This window comes from Mchenga conophoros, linkage group LG2 (assembly GCF_057382185.1).
Source record: "Mchenga conophoros isolate Kocher_MC1m ecotype Shallow Benthic linkage group LG2, M_conophoros_male_GT1.1, whole genome shotgun sequence".
NCBI lineage: Eukaryota > Metazoa > Chordata > Actinopteri > Cichliformes > Cichlidae > Mchenga > Mchenga conophoros.
In genome coordinates, this window is record NC_140527.1 from 5730988 (window position 1) to 5752960 (window position 21973).

The 21973-nt window shown below is 39.5% G+C and overlaps 1 protein-coding gene across 7 annotated transcripts in view; it reads right to left on the reverse strand.

Annotated features, from left to right (window-relative positions):
* LOC146581590 (teneurin-3) overlaps positions 1 to 13808 on the reverse strand; it is a 133494-nt gene extending 119686 nt beyond the window's left edge. For 6 of the 7 annotated variants that reach the window (XM_085284268.1, XM_085284258.1, XM_085284257.1 and 3 more), the window contains exons 1-3: positions 13636 to 13760; positions 12925 to 13560; positions 1237 to 1724 (exon numbers count right to left, since the gene is read on the reverse strand). In XM_085284268.1, the coding sequence (XP_085140394.1) occupies positions 1237 to 1507 (271 nt within the window). In that variant the 5' untranslated portion in view covers positions 1508 to 1724; positions 12925 to 13560; positions 13636 to 13760. The other variant, XM_085284238.1, reaches the window with a different exon arrangement.
* Positions 13809 to 21973: the final 8165 nt, after the last annotated feature.

Consider the following 21973-nt stretch of genomic DNA (forward strand, 5'->3'; position numbering starts at 1 on the left):
ATGCTTGTAGTCAGGCTCAAATATATATGTGTGTTCATCCAGAAACTGCTATAGCTCATTATTAATATTTAATGTAGAAATCATCATAGCTATAATGTATTTTATCTCCAGTATATTTTACCATTTCAAAATAAGACATTTTCATCAGCCTCTGATGTATTTAAAATGTTTTTTAAAATTTTAGTGAAATTCACACAGCTCGATTTTTGTCATATAAGCCATTTTAAAATGTACCAGGATTCTTATGCTATTGTGCTATACGCACAACACATAAAGAGCAAATAAAGCAACTAATTAACAAGAGCATGTTCTTTTTCCATCATCAACATTAAATCTGACTTTTACTGTGATGATGTAAGAAACACTCGTTAAGGCTAAATGCCTGGATTTTAAAAAGAAATAAAGGAAACTACTCTTCTTCCCACAACTTCATCATAAATCCATTTATTCTAAAATGGACACCAATTAGCACCATGAAAATGTAAAAGTGTAATGGATAGTTTTTGTGATTGCAATCTTACGAGCCAAAGGAGTGCCATAAAATAGAATAAACTGCCCAAAGTTTTTAATTACAGAAATTACAGCAGTTTCTAACAGCCAATTAAAGAAGAGGGTTACTTATTGTACATTTTATCTTATTATTTTAACATAGTCCTGCAGGGCATGAGCATTTTATGAGGTCAGAGTAGGCCACTACATCACACTCAATAGGAATTCTCTGTAAAAGTTTAGAAATATAAATCTAATTTATGCTTTTGTTTGACATCCTTTAATTGTGTTTACTACTGTCTAGCATACTGGCGCCATATTGTTATTTCTTGTCAAGCTTGCAGAGATAAAGTGGGAGATAAAACTGTGGGATAACATTTATTAAACAAACAAGCAAAAAAATCCTTGCATGAGCATTCATTTACTAATGAGGTTTCACACTGTTAGACATCAGCAAATGAACATGGATATAAGGATTTTGTTCTTTGTGGTATTTACTAAAGTCTAACAACAACTGAAATCTAAGAGCTTCTAGTTCGATTTAGAAAAATGCCACTATAAGATGGAAGACTTTTTGCTACAATCATTTTTTTGTACCCGGTGCCTTTTAAATGATAAACTCTGATGACACTGGCCATGACGTTAAAAAATGACAGGCAATCCGCACCTCTCTGAGCTTACATTTTGTACATTCATCTAACAAATCCTGAAAAATCCCACAGAAGGACAACATTTGTTCTTGCTAACCTGGCCTTGTGTACTCTGCAGTTTCCTTATGGACCATCTCCTTGACTCTTCCTCCAAAGAGCATTCGTGAAGGGTCATGGTCAAAGGCCTGGAGCGTCTCACTGGAGCTGTAGGATTTCTGAGTGGGCACGCGGCAGGCTCCCTCGTCCCGGTCTGATGAGGAGGCGGTGTAACGGCGCTCTCGATCCTTGTCTCTCTCACAGTGTCTCTCTCGGTCTCTCTGGCTCTTGGACAGCGAGCAGAAAGGCCGCTGCTCCCTCACCCTTTCCATGCTGCCTGCATGCTGGGTATCCAACTCCGCTCCCCTTCACCACCGGCACTCTCCTGAGACACTCACCACTGGATTATTTCACTGCTTTACCCCCTCTCCTCTTCCTCCTGTGGCTTTGATTCTCGTCCTGTAACCGATTTCCCCCCAAACCCTCCTCCCCACTTCTGAACCTCTGTCGCCCACTTCTTCAGTCCATTCAGCCTTCCAGCCACTCTACCTGGAAAAGAGAGATGAGGAAAGGAAGTAAGGAGCTCAGATAACACTAATCCATCTGCTTCATCTTCTAAAGCACACACTTATCCCCTTCTCATGGCCCCACCCCCGACTCTACCCCCACACCCCTGAAACCTCACCCGTGAACTGATATTTACCTCCTTAAGTTGACTTCGCCTCTTAAAAGATCACCTCTGTGTTGCATTTGCAGTCATGTTTATCTTCAGTGTGTTAACTCTAAATATTGTCCTTCAAAAACTTTCAATTCCAGTAATTTCAGTAAGCACTCTGTAAAAAAAAAGATTAAAAAAACAGTTTCTTCTTTTTTTAACTTAAAAGTTTAAAACTTTGCAATTTTCCACTGACAATAGATTAAATATTTCTATCAAAATTCATATATATATATATATATATATGCTGGATAGCATATATATAGAGAGAGAGAGAGAGAGGAAAATAAAACTGTGCTTTTTTATCAATGTTGACGTTTTATACTTTTATACTGTATTTCCACATACACACAGATCATTTCAATTTACCATTTCTTAAGCTCCACATAATTTCTGCACCCACAACAATAAAGTGAAGGTAAACTGAACTTCATTTGAGGTACTAAAAAAATCATAACAGAAATCTTTTTTTTCCCAGAACAGTGCCTTTGTTACTTTGAATAGTCCACAAGTGGGCAAGAAGCAGCTATCACAAGAACCATTTAATCGGTTTAAATTAGCAGCAATGAAAGCTCTTCCAAAAATGAAAGCGTTTTTTTTTCTTTGTTTTGTTTTTGATCTCAGAGATTTAAAAAAAAATCCAGACACAGTGTCAAGAGACTGCAAGGTGATCAAGTCTTTATATTTGACAGATATTCATTTGCATATTTTAAACCAGTGTTTAATTTCATGCCTAAAATAGCAAAAAGACTACCTTTCTCTATTTACCATCCAGGGCAGACAGTAAAAGACTCTAATATCATACAAAGACTTTGAACCAGCTTTGTTTCCCAAACTCTCACTGTAATATTTGACAACTACAAACACTGCACTAGCTATACATGCAGTTTGTCTCTGGCCACAGAAACATTAGATAAATTGGTGTTAAAAATCCTAACTTGTTAGAAATTCAGAGAAGACACTCTCACTCTGCTCTAAATGTGGACAAGGGGGATGAGAATGTGACTAATCCACAAAAAAACCCTTGAGTGGAATGTGGATGGGAGCCGTGGTGTGTCAGAAGTGTTTATTACCAGCCATTTTCCACTGCTTCCTGAGACACACACACGGCGCAGAGTCACACATGCCACACACCACAATTTCATTTCTCTCTTGGCTGAGCTGTAAGACTTGAGTATCAGACTCCTTCTTTCCCCAAATGAGATCTACTTCGTTTCACATCAAGCATCAAAACCTTCCAATGAAGCCAGGATAGCGTACCGTCGCACGGCGAGATAGCACCAGCCCCAGAGAGACGTTCCAAAAACTGAAGCAGTTGCGGGTGGAGTACAGGATGCAGGGATAATGAAAACTGTGAGCTGTTCTAGGCCTCTTAAACTTATTTTTCCCCCCTTCTCCCTGAGTTGCTTCATATCGCTCTGTTCCCCCGATGGGCTGAGATGCAATCAGTGACACACTCTCTTGTAAGGCTGACACTCAACACTCAACACTCCCCCCCACGCACTTGTTTTACGATGCCACAGGCCATCTCAATCACATCTCATCACTTTCAGGAAATTGTACACACCCGTCCAGATTGGCAGATTAATGCACAGGATGCGTCCAAGCGGACACGCCCAGAAGCCTCCTTGATTGCAAACTCCCCCTTCTTTATGGACTTGTAAGAAGATTCGGTATCTGAAAAACAGCTAATGCCACAAGTCTTACCCACTGAGCCACAAGCGACCACTATAGGAGGAATTAGATTTGTGTCCTAATCAGCCTACAAGCCCTTAAGTGACCAGGCATGTCCCCATAAACATTCCTCTATTACTCTGAGGACTCAAAGATGCCATCTTCTTCACAGCTCATCCTAGTGTCCTGCTTCGCTTTGTTTCCTCACAGCACACGGGGACACTAACGGTTCATTCGTTACAGTTTAAAATATGTACAAGAAGTCACAGAGGCTCTTAAGAGAATTCTGTTTTTCTTACACACTTTAAGTTTCAGAGGTTTTAAGTATAGTGCAGTATAAACTAGACTATGTAGTATGCATTTACTACATAAAATCTGCCTCTGGCTACCCTACTGAGAGTACATACTAGTGTACACCAGCTCTGTTTGATTAAATGAGGAGAACCTTTAGGGTTCATTATGAATCAAAAATCCTCGGTACATTCCCCGCCCTAAAAAAAAAAAACTTTTCTGTATCATTCACTTCTACATTCCCTTTTACCTTTGATCATGCAGTTGAATCAGGACAGTTAGTCACCCATGACCACTCGGTGGAACAGTCGACACTGCAAAATTAGTGTCACACAGAGGTCCACTTGCAAGCCAGTGAGGCACGGAAAAAGATAGTTCATGATGTACGCAGCTCAGCTCCACACACGTCCGAACGACTCCCGTGCCAGTTGAGTACGGTCCCCCCGACGCCTAGTACTGTCCTACACCTCTGCACTTTTTTGAAGCATAAACCATAAACCATCTGTATAATAAGGTGTGAAGACACGTGTCCAAGTCAACTGGTTCTTCAGGGCAGTTGAAGAGGTTTCTAATTGAGATTTACTTTTTCCACGTCTCCCGTTTAGTACTTTATTCATCAAAGATGACAGAGGGGATGTCTTATGTTACCAACAGATCAGGGCTGGGATTCAGAAGAGATGACCAAAGAGGAGAGAAACCTTTTAAGATTGGTTAAATAAGATGGTTTATAATGAATTAAATGAATGAGAAAAATGTTATCGGTACATTAATCATCAAAAACATAAAAGGATACTTTCTGATACTTCAAACAAGGATTGCTAAGGTGGATCAGTGACTTTCTAGACGCCACTGAATCACTGATCTCAAATATTACATAACTAATTATTGAAATGACAAAAAATAACCAGTATTTTTTTTCTTTCTTCAAAAACCGATTTGATTTAATCTTTGGTTCTAGCAGAATGCAGAATCATCCTCCTTTTAATCTGCATCTGACTGTGTGTTTTGATTGACAGCGACCTGACCAACCAACATCTGTCACCGCATTTCAATCCAAATGTTACTAAATTCTGATTATTGCATGTGAGTGCCAACAAAGCCAAGGCAAATGCAAAAGATCAAATAAAAACGAAATAAAATAAATAAATAACTCCGGTAAATAAATAAATCTCAGGTGAAATAACTAAAGCTGTTCCAACTTTAGCAGGAATAGACAGAAATATTAAGAAGACGAAAGTGCGCTTCTTTTCCAAGATATCTCAGAACTGATAAGCATGCAAAATTAGATTAATGAACACCTACACAAGCTTAAATTGAGCTGGCAGACACTGGTTACTTCAGCACACAAAGCAAAACAAGAGTAGCCACTGCTGACCAGAGTGCTGAAGTGGCAACTATTCACCAAGCCTTTGTCCGGTAATTATATTTCCGCAGGGCGGCTGTACGTATCAGCTCAGATCTCCCTGTTGGTGACCTCTGTAAATAATGATAATAAAGAGCGTACTTGTCGTTCCTAGTGTGTCCCTCCAAGACAATTCACCTGTCACCAAGTGGCCTGGCTGGCCCCTCAACTCCCCCCAAACCCCCTCATCTTGTTGTTGGCCGTTTGCCGGAGCACAGATCAGACGGCTCTCAGCCACGGGGAGTGGTGAGAGCAGTAGATGGAGCTTGTGGAGATCAGGGCTGGCTCTCTTCAACACAGCCAGCACCTCCAACAATAGCCGCCTCTGACAGCTTTGCATAATTCATCTTGTCGAGTCTCTCTCTCTTTCCTCTTTGACGCTCCTCTCTGCCTCTCCTCTTTCAGTTTCTCTTCAGTTCTTCTGCTTTTTTGTGCCTCCCAGCGCTTGGAGAAGGGGCGAGGGAGAACCAGGGCAGTGTTCCATCAGATGCTGCCTGTTTCCCCCTGACACTAGTGATTTTGGAGACACAGAAGTGTTTGTCTGCAGCGTGATGCCCAAACTCTGAATTCTGGATGCCATCTGAACCAGATTGTGTTCGTTTTTTATTGAGGCTCAATGCCTAAATTCCTCACTGCAACAAGAACTGTAGAACTATTACCTAAAAATACCCAGATCAGCATCAAAATTGTGATTTTTTTTTTTTTCTTTAAGTGCTGACGTGAATCGTGGGGAATCTGACCAAATAGTGCTGATATGCCACAACAACATTTTGGTATAATTCAGTCTTTATAAATGTACAGCTTCAGAGAGAGAAAGGCAGTTAGGAAGTGGAGAAAAGACAGCAAACAAAATGACAGCATTTACCAGCATTTAAATTTTAGCTGCAGCTATATCCTTAGTATACATGGTGACGGATGAGCTTACCACCCTCGGTGCGACTCTTAGGAAACACGATAAAATCCTACTCCATGCTAGGTCTCTCGTCTCGGTGTATGATGCATATTCACAAGTAGAGTAAAGTGATGCAAATCTCTGGTACAGTCACTTCACATTATTCCAGGCACATGGAGCTTTAAGCTTCATCCCTCATAGTTGCAGCGCATTTAAAAGACAAACAGAGGTACTGTGACTATGAAAAATAAATCAAAAAAAGCTGAGCTGAACTCAAAGCGTTTTGTTTTCTTATTTTTCCTGCCTGTCTCTAAATCACAGCGGTCAACGTCTAATCTTAACCATTTTATTGTTCGCCTTTTGTGTGTTATATGTGTGTGTGTGTGTGTGTGTGAATTAAATAATAAAAAAAGCATGTGCCAGTCCCAGGATACAACACAATAAGCTGAGCGTGGATGTTTATAAATCCCTCAAATAATCCTTCACCTGTGAGTTATATATTCATTGAATCTTTAGTGGGGAAATTGCAAGCACAGCCAGATTCATTTTTTAAAATGTAATTGCTAGGTGTGGACAATTGGAATATAAAAACCCAGAGCTTTATAATGTTTTTTTGCAGTATCTCCTTGTATCTCAAATGGTAATAATGGGTTATTCAGTGAATTCGCACACACAGGCTACAGCATTTATCTGTATCCAAGGCTACAATTATTGAAGCCAGTTCTTATCAAAATAGGTGCTCCCTTCCATATCACACACCCAATTACACGAGACAGTCTTAATTCAATGAGCCACAGTTTGCTTTTCTCTCAAATTGGTATCACTGCAGTGTTATTTCAAATGGCGGATCTAAAGAAGTAATGATGTCCATGGTCATTCACTTAATTGAGAATCTTGCAAGACACTGTCAACAATTATCATCTAATACTCGCACAAAATGAATTGACTCCATTGCTGACAGACTTCTACCGTCCTGCAGCAATTTAAAGAGAAATCCATGATCGAGCCGCTGTTACGGAAATAAAATTAAATTGTAGCGATGCAGCTGCAGAGTAACGATGCAACAGAGAAATCAAAAAACAATTGAGGAGGGCTGAAAGAAGCCGTATCTGTCCACAACAGTAAACTTGTAAACAAAACATAATGGGTAACAACAAAAATGACGCTGACAAGAATAAAAACTTCATTGTAGACATCTTATTTATTTAGACTGGAGTGCATTGTTTAATTACAGATTATAAATCCAACATCAGTCTTGCCTGACAGTCTAATCTGGACATCTGTAGAACTACTGTAGCCAATCAACAAGCACTCAGAGAGTGGATGAAAATCATTACTCAAACTATATTTTAAATTCTGCAAGCATACAAACCTGGCAACCAGATAAAAATTCAAATGCGCAGAGATATTCTAAAGTGCTGACATTGGGTGTCATTCAAATGCATCTCACACGATTGTACCACAAACTAAACCTCCCTCTTTTAGGATGTGCAGGAGGAGATGGAATATACGCAGCAGTCACATAACAGCGCTAGACAACCGAAGAGTATAAGGGAAAGCTTCAATGGAGAATACTGCAATGGGAGCGCAATACTCAAGAGCTGCTGCAACTGCTGGAAAACATCAAATCTGACCAAACACAGACATAGTGCAGTAGCGGTTAGTCTTCATAGGCGTTACAAAATAAATCAATGTACCTACGCCAATACTACCGAATTAGAAGAAATTTTAAAGCACACAATGAAAACAATTTACAGAGAATAATAGGTAGAGAGCGTTTCTTCTTTAGACCAGTTGTGCCACATAAACCCTACAATACATAAAGAAACTGGAGGGTTTTATTCTCTTGTTGTCAGCTTTTTAATGCGTATGTAGGTCATGATGGCACACGATCAGACTACTGAGAGACTGCAGGCCTTATAAAAGAAACATCAATCTGAAAATTCACCACATCACACTGGTTTTTCTACTTCCAGGGGTGAAACTTATAGAATCTGGCCTGTAATGATCGGCCAAGCCTGAATTCTGAATGCACACTGCTCTCCGCTGGAAGTCAAAGATTGCTGACCTGTATACCATTACACCAAATCAGATGCACCAGTTTTACACTCTTCAATGCTCTGATATTCAATATTTTCTCCTTCACCCTGCTGACAATAAGGAGACAGAAATGTGTTACTGACTGGCTTCCCACATGAACTAGCACCTTTGCCTTGTCCCAATCATCGCTCTTCGTCACCCACCAGACCTGAGGCTTTCAGCATCAGAGAGGTCACGTCAACTGAATTATTGAGGCCATCAACCGGCTCCATCGACAACCGTAGCTGACGCCCAACTTCCCACTGGGCTGTCCAGGGGCCACAAAAGACCAGACCTAAGGCCCTTGGCAGATGGAAGCTATTCTGGGAAACCTTTTCCAGGATCGGTATTTCTTAATGCAAGTATAGCAAAACAGCAAAAGTCGTTTTTCTTTAGAATTTTGGCAACATGGACCACTGCGAGGGGAAGATAAAAAATTCTTCAATTTAAATAATGAATCGGTTTCATCAATATTTTAATGTGAGCTGGACAATACACAAGTATGACTCTAATAAGCTATAACATCCTTTAAAAATGTAACAATTCCTGACATCGTATTCAGATCCTTTGAATATAATGTCTGTAGTTCATGAAAGCCAAACCTAGACACCGCAGAGGTATTCGCTCAGAGCAATTTTCACAAGCAGAGAGCACAATGCATTTCTATTTTATTCTCCCTGTGACACAACTAAGCACATTTCTGTTTGGCTCTCCCCACCAGCCTCAGCCTGGAGCATGCAGCGAGAGTTGCACTGTTACAAAGTCAAGCCCACTCCTCAATCTTGCCACTTGGTCTTGACCCAGAAAGTCCAACGGAGCATGCTGAGCCATAAATGTTAATCTGTAGGTTACAACAGTGTGAAGTGGTGCTGCCCCCAGAGCTGGACCAGCAGGACAGCATCCTGTGGCTAATCGCAGGTGGCTTTCATCTCAGCCTGTTTCGGCCAAAAACCTCAAAACAAAACCAAGAGGTGTCATGCTTGAATAGTCCTTTTTCTTGATTTTAAGTAATCCATACAAAGCCAAGGGAACGGCTTTCACTTCATCACAAACAATTACCAGCTTGGCTGCTTTGTCTGAACGCCTACGCACAACATCACCACCAATGTATTTGCATGCATGTGTGCAATGAGATCCAGAATTCAGTTTGTGTTACGCACAACACATTAGGTCATGCAGTCAGCCTACAATAGCCATGAGCTGGGTAAAATAACTGTTCCTTTGAGAACATTCCTCTCTCCTCTCCAATCAGAATGCAATGGCAGGATTCACATTATACTAAGCAGATATTCAAGATGAAAAATACTAATTAAATCCATCTTTAGTGCTGATATAAAATGCCATTTATATTCCCGACTGTTTCAAGCCCTTCCCGATATCCATATTTTAATTTAATAAAACTTGGTTATGAATTGTAGAATAAAATGGTGTTATATAAAGAAAAAAAAGCATATACCGTATACCCCTGAAACAGCTTACATTTATGCCATGTTTCCCCCCCAACCCCCTCTCTCACGCAGCATACAATGTAGTTAAGGACCACAGTGGTAATGCATCAAGTGCTGTCACTAAATATCCCTACTCTAAGCACATTTCAAGAGCGTGCAATCTCTTCCCTCCCAAATGCTAGGGTGACTTTCAGCAATAATTTGGCAACTTGCGCAGACCACAAACAACTTTTCTTTAAATGGTAAACTTTGCTGCAGGAGTCACATCCCTGGCAGTAATCCTCTGAGGTGAGGTCATTAAAGCACATATGCAAATCGGTCCGTCAATGGAGGTTTTGCCATCGCGATGCTTGGTTTCTTTAACTTTCTAAAGGCCTGAAGAATGCACCGTGGCATGCTTTACTTTCACGCCAACTATTCATCATGATGTCTGGCTATTCTCATGGGAGGAAAGGGAAAATGTACTCAGAGAGAAAACAGGTGAAAGAGACTACAGCAGACAATAGCCAGACAGGCTGTGTGTTAATAGTAACAGATTAGAGGGCAGCAATTATGTAAAGTAAATATGACATGGAACCGATCCGTTGAGCCCAGGGAACTGTGGGTAGTTTGTCAGGCTGCATTAACCTTCACGTGTTTGCTCTGATGTGTTGAAACAGGCGACTCGGCCATGCTGTTTGCCATATCAAATGTTATAATTCCTAAGGTCATCTTCCGAGCCACTGTCAGCATCTACAAGTAATATGATGAAATATTATAAGCGCAGGCCTGTGCATCGACTCTCCTTCCATATCTCTCATATCTTAGAGGAGTAATTTTTACAGATGGAGAGCAGTCATTTCGATTGCCCCTTAACAATCTATAAAACTGTTTAGGGGCAGTATTCAAGCGCCATTATCCCTAAAGGAGGCAGTTCTCATCACACAGAATATTAAATTCTCCACAGGAATAATGAAAGGGGAAATTACTTAAGGATAGGAACACAGAGTGGCAGTGTTATGTACACAGTTCTTCTAATATTTCTGAATTAATTAGATCATTTTGAGCTCCAAGCGTAGAAAAGAAAATAAATAAATAAATAAAATCAGAATTTCAAGGACTCTGCCGCATCAGAAACTGTAGTCACCTGCTTTGATTACTGGGCTTGAAGCAGCAATGAAGTTTAAAGCTGAGGTATTTGGCTAAAGCCTGAATAAGAGGGGTCACAGCAGAAAAGCCAAAATATCCCAGTTCCAGATGCGTAATCACCTGCCACATTATGGCAAAGCGTGTACTAGACAACTACAGTGGGTTATTGCTTTTCTCTGCAGAGCTGTGTAAAATATGTCGACAGCCTAATATTCACCAGGTCTGTTCTGACTCCAGGTGTGTTTCTGAAGACTGTAAACACAACACACTTCATTTATCAGGATGCTGCTGCAGTCACCAGAACATTAGTCATATAGATTGTTATGTCTTATTCAGAAAAGTCAATTTCAATTATTACCAGTGCCTTGAAAAAAGATAATACAAGCTGCACTCATGTTCTGGGGCCCTGCTACAAAAACACATGTTCAATATCACCCAATAAGTGTCACTGTAATGCATTTACAGGCTTACACAAGAAACACAGACTGTGTCTCTGCTGTTTGAAGCCTTTCTTTGTTGCTATGTGACCCGATGCAAAGCCAAAAGCTAAAGATTAGAAATATATTGATCGCTTATATACATATTTTTAAGTAATACGCCTCTGACTACCTATCTAATATCTAATCTTGCTGTTTTATTTCTGTTTCATATTATTTAAATTTTCATAGAAGTATTTCTTATGATTTACAAGAACAGCGGGAACAGTTCACCACTCAGGCCTGAAGTGGTGAAGATCTACACTGCTTTACTGTTCCAGTCCTTGACAGCAAATGGCCTCAACTGCTGCAGTTCCTCAATAGCACTCAGGACAATAGCAATAAATCACTTTAGCTGGACAGATATTCTTGTCCTTCTGGGCTATCATATGGACCCAGATGCATGTTTTTGCAGATTGCGTTTAGTCTGATCCCTGCCAGAGCGAAATCAGATCAACGTTTCTCTCTGCCTCATGCTAAGTGCTAAGACAAGTCATAATTCCACATTGCTGAGCCACATGGAAAGTTGAAATTAAACCATCTGATGTCTAAACTGTTGTATTTAATTAAAATAACTTCTTGCCGGTTTTGAAATCCTGCTAATCCTGAAAACCAAAATCAATTTACAAATTGCACGTTCCATATGATTTTTGCCAGGCAACAGCCCCTTCCTCCTAACCCCCAAAACGCATGTAGAAGGTTGTGATTTCTGCTGGCATTTGTCTGTACCAACATGCTTGGAGGTTCTGAACAACTGCGTAATACCCGACCTTTCTAGAGGCCTGTTTTGAGGCAAACAAAAGGTTCTTCTGATGAACTTTCTCCATCTTCTGCTCCTGAAGCTTAAACCACAAATGTGGTACAAGTTAATGTATTTCAAAACCTTTAACATTATTATTAGATTAAGCAGACCATTTCTGTGGTTGGCATACCGCTTATATTAGGCTCCTGGGTGTTTTTGTAGCAATATATTTTTGGAAAAATTATTTTTTTGTGGAGTGTAAGTTTAGATGTGACTGTGATTAGATTGGAGATAATTATGTTATTACTGTTATCATTACTGAAAAATAAGAGTTTAACAATGTCAAAAGAATAAATAAAATACTTTTTATATATTTTTCCTAGAATTCTCAAAGATCTATGACAGCAAAATCCTTATAAACACACACTCACACACATACATATATATATATATATATATATATATATATATATATATATATATATATATAGCACGATATATAGCACTCGTTAAAGGACATCAGGTGAGTTTTGGAAACTCATCTTTTTCATCACTTAAAACTGGAATACAATAACCCCCCACCACTCTGAACGGAATATCAAGAAATTGATACATCTTGCATCTGTAGCCTGCCCACTGCAGCAATGCATTTGCTAAACATATAGGCTATAACGCATAATCCAAATATTACCCAACTCATTTGTTTCAAGGTAGTGGAGAAGAGGGGCTGGGCGCCAGGTGGGTTTCGGGTTCGCATCTTATCAAAAGACTCAATACAGCATGCAGACCAAATTAGACACCATTACTGACCAGGGGATAACGATCCTGTGGCTTATTTAAATTACGCGGATGGAGTCTATTTAGAGTCAATGCAAATGGGGGAAATCTAACTACACACTGACCTGCATGAAGCGTCTTCGAGCCTGTCCGAAGCAGCGGCACATAAACTTCCAACGGTGCGCTTTAGTCCAAACTTGCAGGAAGCGGGGAGCTGAGCGCGACGCGATACGTTTCTTACAATGACCGCGTTTGCAATTCAGCACAGTGTGGATTCTTCAGAGAGACCTCTTTCACTACTCCCCGGAATTCTCTCGGCTTGATTAGAGGCTGAAGCTCGGAACAGCCGACTTGTGCGTGAACGTTGTGCTGCTGCTTGGTGATGGAGCAAGGAGCTTCAGCTGGCAGCTCCGCGCGAGAAACGTGTTTCAGCCTAGAAATCTTCCCAGTAGTCCCGGTGGCTGAGCTCAAGCAATACTTCCGACAATGCAGTTGTCCCCTCTCTGAGGTAACACCGTTATATATTTTTTTTCCAGTCGCCAAGCACTTGCGCTGGATGTTTAAAAGCAGAAAACTCACTCGGTGAGGATGCGGAGTCTCGCCAGCCGCTCTGCTACTCCGTTGTCCGATATGCACTTGTCAGCTGATAAACTGCGCATCCCGTCGCTTCCCTCAGCCTCGCCTCTGGTCTGCCTATCAGGAACGGGTTAGGCCGTAGGGGTCAACCACACGGGTGAGCAGCAACAAGCACACAGCTGCACCTGTGAAGAAAACGAGTCCCATTATTAGACAAAGAGAGCGTTTACCTCCAACGACACTGTAATAACCAAAACTACCTTTGATACACTGCTACGCGTTTGTTGCTGCCACTTAAATAAGTTCCAGTTTGCATGCAAGCTAGAATTATATATATTCCTCAATTTGATTGTGAAAGCGCAGAGGCGGATTTACTCAGAGCCACAGCTTCCAGTCAGCCCACCTGCCTGTTTTCCTTCAGCCTGCTCGCTCCTCTCTTCTCTTTTGTATTGAGAAGCTGTTCATTAAGCTTACCTATGGCCGCACGCGCGCTGCCACATAATTGGCTAACTCACAAATCTCAATTTCTCACCTTCAGTGTGACTGACAAAGGGAAAGGCAGAGTGATGTAAATAAATGCGATATTTCTCACAGAAGACTAGCAGCTAAGGGTTATTCAAGCTGTTAAACTGTTGGGTAAACAAGAAGGCCACAACGACGACGCTTGGTGTTGAAATTAAAATGTTGCTGTTAGTCTGGCTGTCGAATAAAGATTGATTCATATTGTTTTGCTCCATCCACCATCTGTGGTGGAATTGATCAACTGCTGCAGAGATATGCAATAAATATGCACAATTTGAGTTCAGTCAACCTAAACCAACACTAAGAAAGGTTATTCTAATGAATTTTGTCTCCCCATCTTTCATATGAACCTTCAATAAAATACGAGCATGCTTTGTGCATGCTTAGATAGAGCGTCAGTTGTGGATCTTATAGAAAGAATTGAAGTCCTTCACTGCTTTGTAAGTGTGAAAACTTCATCTTGATGAGCTCCAATTACAGAGATAAGTACACTTGCCTCCCAGCCATTCTCCATCCTGCTAAAACCAAAACCACATTTACTTTGAATTAGCTTTGTGATGTATGAAAACATATAAGACGCTATCTGATAGCCTTCAAATGGTAGCATTTAGAGGATATACCACGGAAAGCAGAGTTTCATTAATTACAAAAGCAATGCCCACTAATCCCACTAGAAAGGCATTTTGAGGCTGAGTCGTTTTGGTTCTGAGGGAGAGAGAAGAGAGAAAGACAAACAATACCAATGGTAGATCACAGACCTTCAAACTATGGTCTGCAGGCCCCACAGCTCAATAGGGGGCCCACTACTGCAGCTCTGACTGGGCATTTTTTTTAATCCCCTTCCTGAATTTACCCCACGTCTGACCACATGCAGTGATGAAGTTATCACTGAGGACAGCTTTTCTCCAAGCAAAATCAGCTCTAGCCTTCGATGCTTGATTCTTCTATTATACCCGGGAGCACATCAAAAACTTGCCTCCATCAAATGGCATTATCTGCATGAAAGGCAACTGCCCAACAATCTATCTCCCACTCTGCCATTCTATCTTCAGTCAAGGGCATGCACAAAAAAAAAAGAGGAAAGAAAGGACACAAAAAAGGAGAGGAATTCTTGTAAGGGCTGCTGAAGCCAGTACCCCTCCTTCTTTTCCCTGCTTCAAGTCAAACTACTTTTTTCCCGCTTTTGTAATATTCTTGGGGGCTTTTCAGAGAAACTGTACGTGGAAGTTAGTTACTAAGCGACATATTCACACATTTCATCAACATGAAGGTTCTCTTAAGTTCAGTAAACCAGAGGGTTAATGATAGATTAAAAGTCCTTTGGTTTTTTGAACCAAAGAAAATAGCTCATTCAGTTTCACAAAAATGTTCTTTTACTACGACTTGAATCAACTTTACATCCTTAACTGAGATTTCCCATACCTTAGACAAAGCTTTATTTTCTCCTAGTCACACACACAGTGCGTGTCAGTGCAGTCAACTGTGCCCTCTATTGGAGGCCAGTCACTTTCAACATCCAAATCCAAACACAAATGCACAAGTGTTTTACATGATGAAAAGAGCATTAATCAAATCTGGAACAGCACTTGAATAGGATGAAAAACTCAATCAAAGAAAGTGCTTGATAGCAAACAAATAAATTACATGCACACATGTTATAGATCAGTAGCTTCTAAATAGGATACCGTTTTATCAGTATGAACATGAAGTGCCAGTGTCTTTTTTAGAATGATAGATAAAAGTCAATATTAGTCCACAAATTGCAGGAATGTAGTAGACACGTGCAGCATTGTTATTTGCTGCATTTGCTTCCGAGGCTACGTAAGGCTTGCAGGATGTGTGCCGGAATATACAAAACATGAACCAGAAACATCACTATTGAAGCCCAAGAGCACAGCATACATTAAAGAATAAAACACCATATCTTTCTTGAGCCCTGTATGTTTTACATATGTACAGAATCAGCAGAGAAAACAGATGGGCCACACCACGGGGACAGAGAGACTTGTGGACATAATAAAAAGCAACATTGACAAATTATGCATACACTCCCTTACCCATCCTATGTATGCAGGAATTTGTCCCCAAGGGGTTAGACAGTGAAGCTGATGTGTTAGAAACTGTGTCTTGTCTTGTCCAATGTGTTTTAAAAAGCAAAAGTAACAATGGATGTGTTCCCTATATGTGCGCGGTACATTATATTCACACTGTAAAGGCTATTGCCTTTAGTTAGTCCAGTATTGTGTTCCACAAACTAAACGGACATGTATAAAGGGATTGGACAGAACTTCTCTTTTCATGTGGAAATGAATCACTTCCAAAGGGACAAAACAGCTTTCACCCTTGGTTATACCGTGAGGACTTTGGGGAAGCACCTTTTTCTATCTGAGGAGAAGGAAAATGAAAAAAAGAAGGATTTTAATACACAAACACAAATTTATGTCACATAATATCAATGTTGTTTTTCAATATAGTGTTAAAATCAAAAGGAAGTGTCAGGCTGTGCAAATGAATCTAATATTTATTCAGAGGTGTGACATCTCTCAGTCACCTAGAGTGGGAGTGTTTGGGAGGGCTTTGGTGTTCTTCTGAGGCTATTCTCTGAGCACGTCTATTGATTATGGCGGGTCCCTTCAGTATCACCAAGTCATGTTAGGAAAATGCCACACAGTCAGAAGAAAATTAGTGAAATAAAAGACATAAATATAAAAAAAAAATCACAGCTTTTCCTTGCCTTATGAGACAACATAATATAAACCTTAGCTCAAGGTTAATTATGTTAAACACGTCTGGGTTTGTTTTTGTTTATGTTGTCTTTAATAATCAGCTTTTGGACTTTGGGGTTAAAAAATATCACAGAAGGAAAAAACAAATCAATTTATAAATTTTAATCAATTTTTAATTAAATCCACCAACTACTTAAATTTTGAGTAAACAGAAGTTCAGTTTGGCTGAAAATGGACGTACAGTAAAAAAGAACACCTTTTGAAATATCAGACAGGCTCAGTGTCATTCAGAATTTTTTAGATGGATGGACAACCTCAAAGGCAATAGACCTGTGGCAACTCAAAGCTGCTGGTGGAAGACCTTGTGGGCTGCATTCATTTAATTTAAAAAGATTAACTGGTAAGCAAGGAGGGCAGCCTCGAGAGATAAAAGGATAAAAGACACTTTTTTTTCTGGGTAGGAGGCAGACATTTGAAGAATAGACATGAGGCTGTTATATTTTCTTTGAGTATCATATGAATACATATCTGTGTAACCTAAAAAAAAGACAGGCTGAAAACATTCTGGTTACTCATCAGGACGCTGCATTGAACTTCGTCTCCATCACAGTTTCATATTTTTATTTAGTTTTTCGGCTTACAATTGGTAGATGGTCTACACAGTACAACCCAGGAAAACGTGCACAGAAATATCAGGGCTTATAAAAGAATAAAAAGTAGTCTACCACTGGAATAAAATTTCTAAATTATTCCACGATTGACTTGAAAATGACATTTTCTTATCTTCAGTATAGCCCTGTAAAGATGAGCTAAATGCAGAACTCATCTTTCTACACTAATAACTCACTGATGGAAAAAAGGCAACAAATGTACCTTGCACTCTGAAATACAATTTTTTGATAAAGATTGATCACTTTTGTGTGCATGAAAAGTTAAAATTATCTTTGTTTAAAACAACCCAATAGTTATGTAACAGTAGTCTGAACATGATTTTTTATGTCTTAAGAGTTGTGTTTACAAAGTCCTACTCAGCCTTTCCTGCACTAAAAGCAAAGCTGCTACTGTAGTGAAGGTTGTTGTGGAAAAAATAAGAAGGTTAAAATGTTAAAATGGCACGCATATGAAAAATATATAAAACAGGGAAGGATAATGTTTAAGGACTAAGAATACATATCCTCCAGCTGTCAGTTTGTAAAGTACAGACCTTTACAAGACATTACACAAATGCTTTTGTCTGGCATTATGATTACTGGTCCACTCATCAGACTATCATCACCACTATAGTCTTTTTCTCTTTCTCTTCAGAGTGACATTTACTGCTGCTACAAAATAGCAAAATAGCTTTTTCTATCTGTTCAAAATGGTTTTATGTTAATGACAAATAAGAACAAAAAAGAACAAAATTATTAAAAGTTGCAGAAGTGAGTTGTGGTTGAATCAATTAAAAAAAAAATAGTATTAATTTTCAGATCATTGGTCATTGGAAATGTTTTTTCCAGACTGGATTATTAAGCTTATTTATTTGGGAAGAAATAAATGTTGCTACTTCACTTATTACATTTTTGGAAAAGGCACTACAGGGTATTTTTTTAGTACTGCATCTTGATATTAAAGCTCAGCCCAAATATTTGCGCTTGGCTGTTTTCTTCCATTTCTATCCAGTATGTTTTTCTAACTAATGGTCAAATGAATCATTTTAACTACTTTGAGATTTGCTTTTCAAAGTTTCCCCAGTGATACACCAACATGCAAGCCAGTCTCCCGCAGAAAGGTATTTTTCCTATAACTCTCCCAGCCATAACAGCGTGAGGCTTACTACTTACGTAACACTGCTGTTTGTTTCTTTTATGTTTGTTTGCTTCTCCCTTGAGTCTGTGCTCAATACCTCCAATTCAAAGAGATCCAGACACACTCCTGATTCCAACAAGAGATATCTCACAACAAGGAAGCAGGATGCTCTCTAAATAATCGCACAATAGTCACACCTCCGTCTCGAGCGTGTGGAAAATCTTATCAAAAATATCGGCTAACAAGACCTCATGGAACCAGAGGCCACCTTTTAATTGGTTCTAAGTTTGAAGACACACTTTCCCACAAAAGAAAACCCTGGTTTGTTTTTCATCTGTGTAGCAACAACTCGCATCTGTCAGGTTTGCTATGGTAATGATACCATAGAAGACTGGGGATTCAGTAACACGTTACAGCTTTATGTTTCTCCTTTCACAACACATGGCTCTCCTCCACCCGTGATATTTCCTTGCCAGTTTCTAGTTTTGTCTCCTAATTTCTGATTGCTATTGCTGATTGCTGATTGACACAGTCTGATATCACCACATCAACCACAGAGATGGGGGTTTGAAAACATGCATGAGATTAATTTGATTTCAACTATCTTAACTAGCTTCCTATGTGCTGCTGCAGCTATTTATCTGTTGGATACAATATTTGATGAGGTTAAAATATTTTTTTCTGACACCCTTTACAAACAGACTTTTGCACTCCTCTGTGAAACCACCTTAATGTAAAAGAAATAATAAATTCCTATCACTCCTGCTTACATATAATAACATGACCAGCTGATTTGAACACTGCAGGGGAGGCATAATTAGTACTGCAGTGTTTTTAGCAGCTGATGTTTGTCAGACTGTTGTAGAATAGTGTCTTACCTTGCTGGTCTCTCTCTCTCTCTCTCTCTCTCTCTCTCTCTCTCTCTCTATATATATATATATATATATATATATATATATATATATATATATATGTGTGTGTGTGTGTGTGTGTGTGTGTGTGTGTGTGTGTGTGTGTGTATTGATGTCAAGGCATCACACATTCACACTTTATGAAGGAAGCTGAAAAACTAAATAATACACTTGAAAATCCTCTTGCTAACGAGAGACGTGCCCTCAGAAAAAAAATCGCATTATTAAATGGATCCCTCTAGTTCTTTAAAGAAAAATTGACAATTAAAGAACCTCTTTGCTTCCACAATGGTTATTTTTCTACTTTATGAGTTTACTTAAAATATGATTATTATGGTTATTTACTGGTGTCCAAGCTATTTTGTTGTAGGTGATGGCTTGAAATGAGGGTTGTAGCTTAGTAATAATTAATAATGTATTAATCAAAATAAATCCAAATATACTTATCTGTCTACTATTTATATTTTATTCCAGCACAGTTTTTTGTTTAGCATCCACAATTTCATTGCACATGTACAATGACAATAAAGGGCTATTCTATTCTATTCTATTCTATTCTATTCTATTCTAAAATTTTAAAAATGCCCATAAAAAGTATGCAAATTCTTAGCTGTGGTTCTGAAGAGCAGTCCAAATCCAACATTTTAACTGGACTGTAAGACCCAGAAGGACCCAGCAGCAGCAGCAGCAGCAAATTCTTTTCTAAGGTCAACAATATAGTGACAAATGGCACACTTCCCCCTAGAAAACATGCAGTCACTAAAGACCTTCGCCCTGTCCTCCCAGAAATAGACCACGTTCTAGTAAATCCTTGAAACGATTTGGAATTCAGCAGAGAAGTGAAGCTGATTTTAAGACAACACAAATTCAAGTTCAAATATGCACAAGAACAAGTTCCAATAAAGCCTTTCTTTACCCCACCAGCAGCTGCACTGCTAAATTCTTTGTGCTGTCCTAGTAAAAGTGATTGTGAGCTAATGTTAGCTAAGTACACCATTATGCTCTCCCGAGCTAGTTATTGCCTTTATGCAGGAAGCAATAACATTTTCTCCAAGAGGGTTGGTTAAATGTAGGCAACTTTTGTGTGCTAAAAGTGCCAGGGTAGGAAAAATGCACTGCGTTTATCAAAGCCTGAGTGAACGCTACTGTACTCCAACACAGGGCTAATGAAGAGATATGTCCTCCATTACGCAGCGATATTCCTGCTGCAGCGATTAGAAAACTCTCCAGAGGGGCTCTATCACAGGCTTTCATTGAGTCCGGACCTTTGCAAATCTTCATATCCTGCACAATTTTCATAAATTGAAGTCTAATGAGCACATTTGACATAACCATGATTTATTTTCTCAGAGGCTTACCAATTTCACCAGTGCACTGCAAATTATGAATGTCAAGGGTTTAATCATATTCATATATATTCTCAACAAGGGGAATATGATGTGTCATGTGAGTAAAAGAGGCTAAATGTCTCTTTCGTTTATGGTAGGTGTGTTATGATAATACTTGCAAACATACAGAGCTCTAACAAGCTCCCTGAGGTGACCTGATATTGTTGATGGTGAGCACAGAGCAATATCTTTCTACGAATCACTTTGGGACTGTCTTCAGTGTGTTGCGGCATGCAGCTATATTACGACTGTCTTCAAAGACATAATTACACTAACACTATTGTTAATGTTGTGTGTGTAATTTGTTGCTTGGTATTGACACTGTGATTGATTTTTCATTTATTTTTTTCGATGCAGGATGAACAGTTGCGATTACAAACTGTCAAACAGGGAAATGCCATCAGAAATACCACTTTTGGAAACAAAAGAAAACAAAGCGGCACTGCGCTGTTTTGTCCGGATAGTTTTATCACTATCAGATAGATATTAGTGCTGTTTTAATTCATCATTGACAGCAGTAAGAATAAGACTATTCCTTTACAAAAAAAAGAAAAAGCAACACGGACCTCTTCATTAATGGCTTTACATCTTTCTCCCAGTCCATGACCATTCCAGGACTGCGTCCGGTCAATTTTTCAATTAGCTTCCCGTTTCACCTTATAAACTATCAAGGGGGTCTGCTGCTGAGCTCTGGATTGCGATGGATGGCGTACGACAGACCTACAGCGCTTCGCCATTGTGAGAGCAAAGCAAGCATTGATAACAGCCCTTAGAAGTATTGACATGATAACATTTCTGTCTGCTGGGTCGCAGTGGCACAGAGCAGCAATAAATTGAGATGAATGATCAGTCGATGACAATTTCCATAATCGTTATACCTTTCGTAATTCATCAAGGTAATGATACCCGCACCCCTAATGTCACATTTATTCCATTTTGTGCACAGCGGCAGGCAAAGGAGCGAGCACCCCGCTCCTCGTCGGTTCCCTTCAAAAAGGATTGATTACAAACCAACTACATTTTGCTCCTGCTTGTGAGTGGAAGAGCAATGTGTTATTTGACCAAAAATAACAATGAAGGGGATGGGAAATGCAATCTAATTCCACTCATTCAACTTCCTCTCTCCCCTCTAGTGACAGACAAACAGGAGGCCATTACAGTTTAGCTCTGGCGCTGTTTCTGAACCAGAGGGGAAAAAAGAGGCTGCTGCTTCCTGGCTCTCTGGAACACATTGAGATTCATCATTATCACATTTCTCGCCTC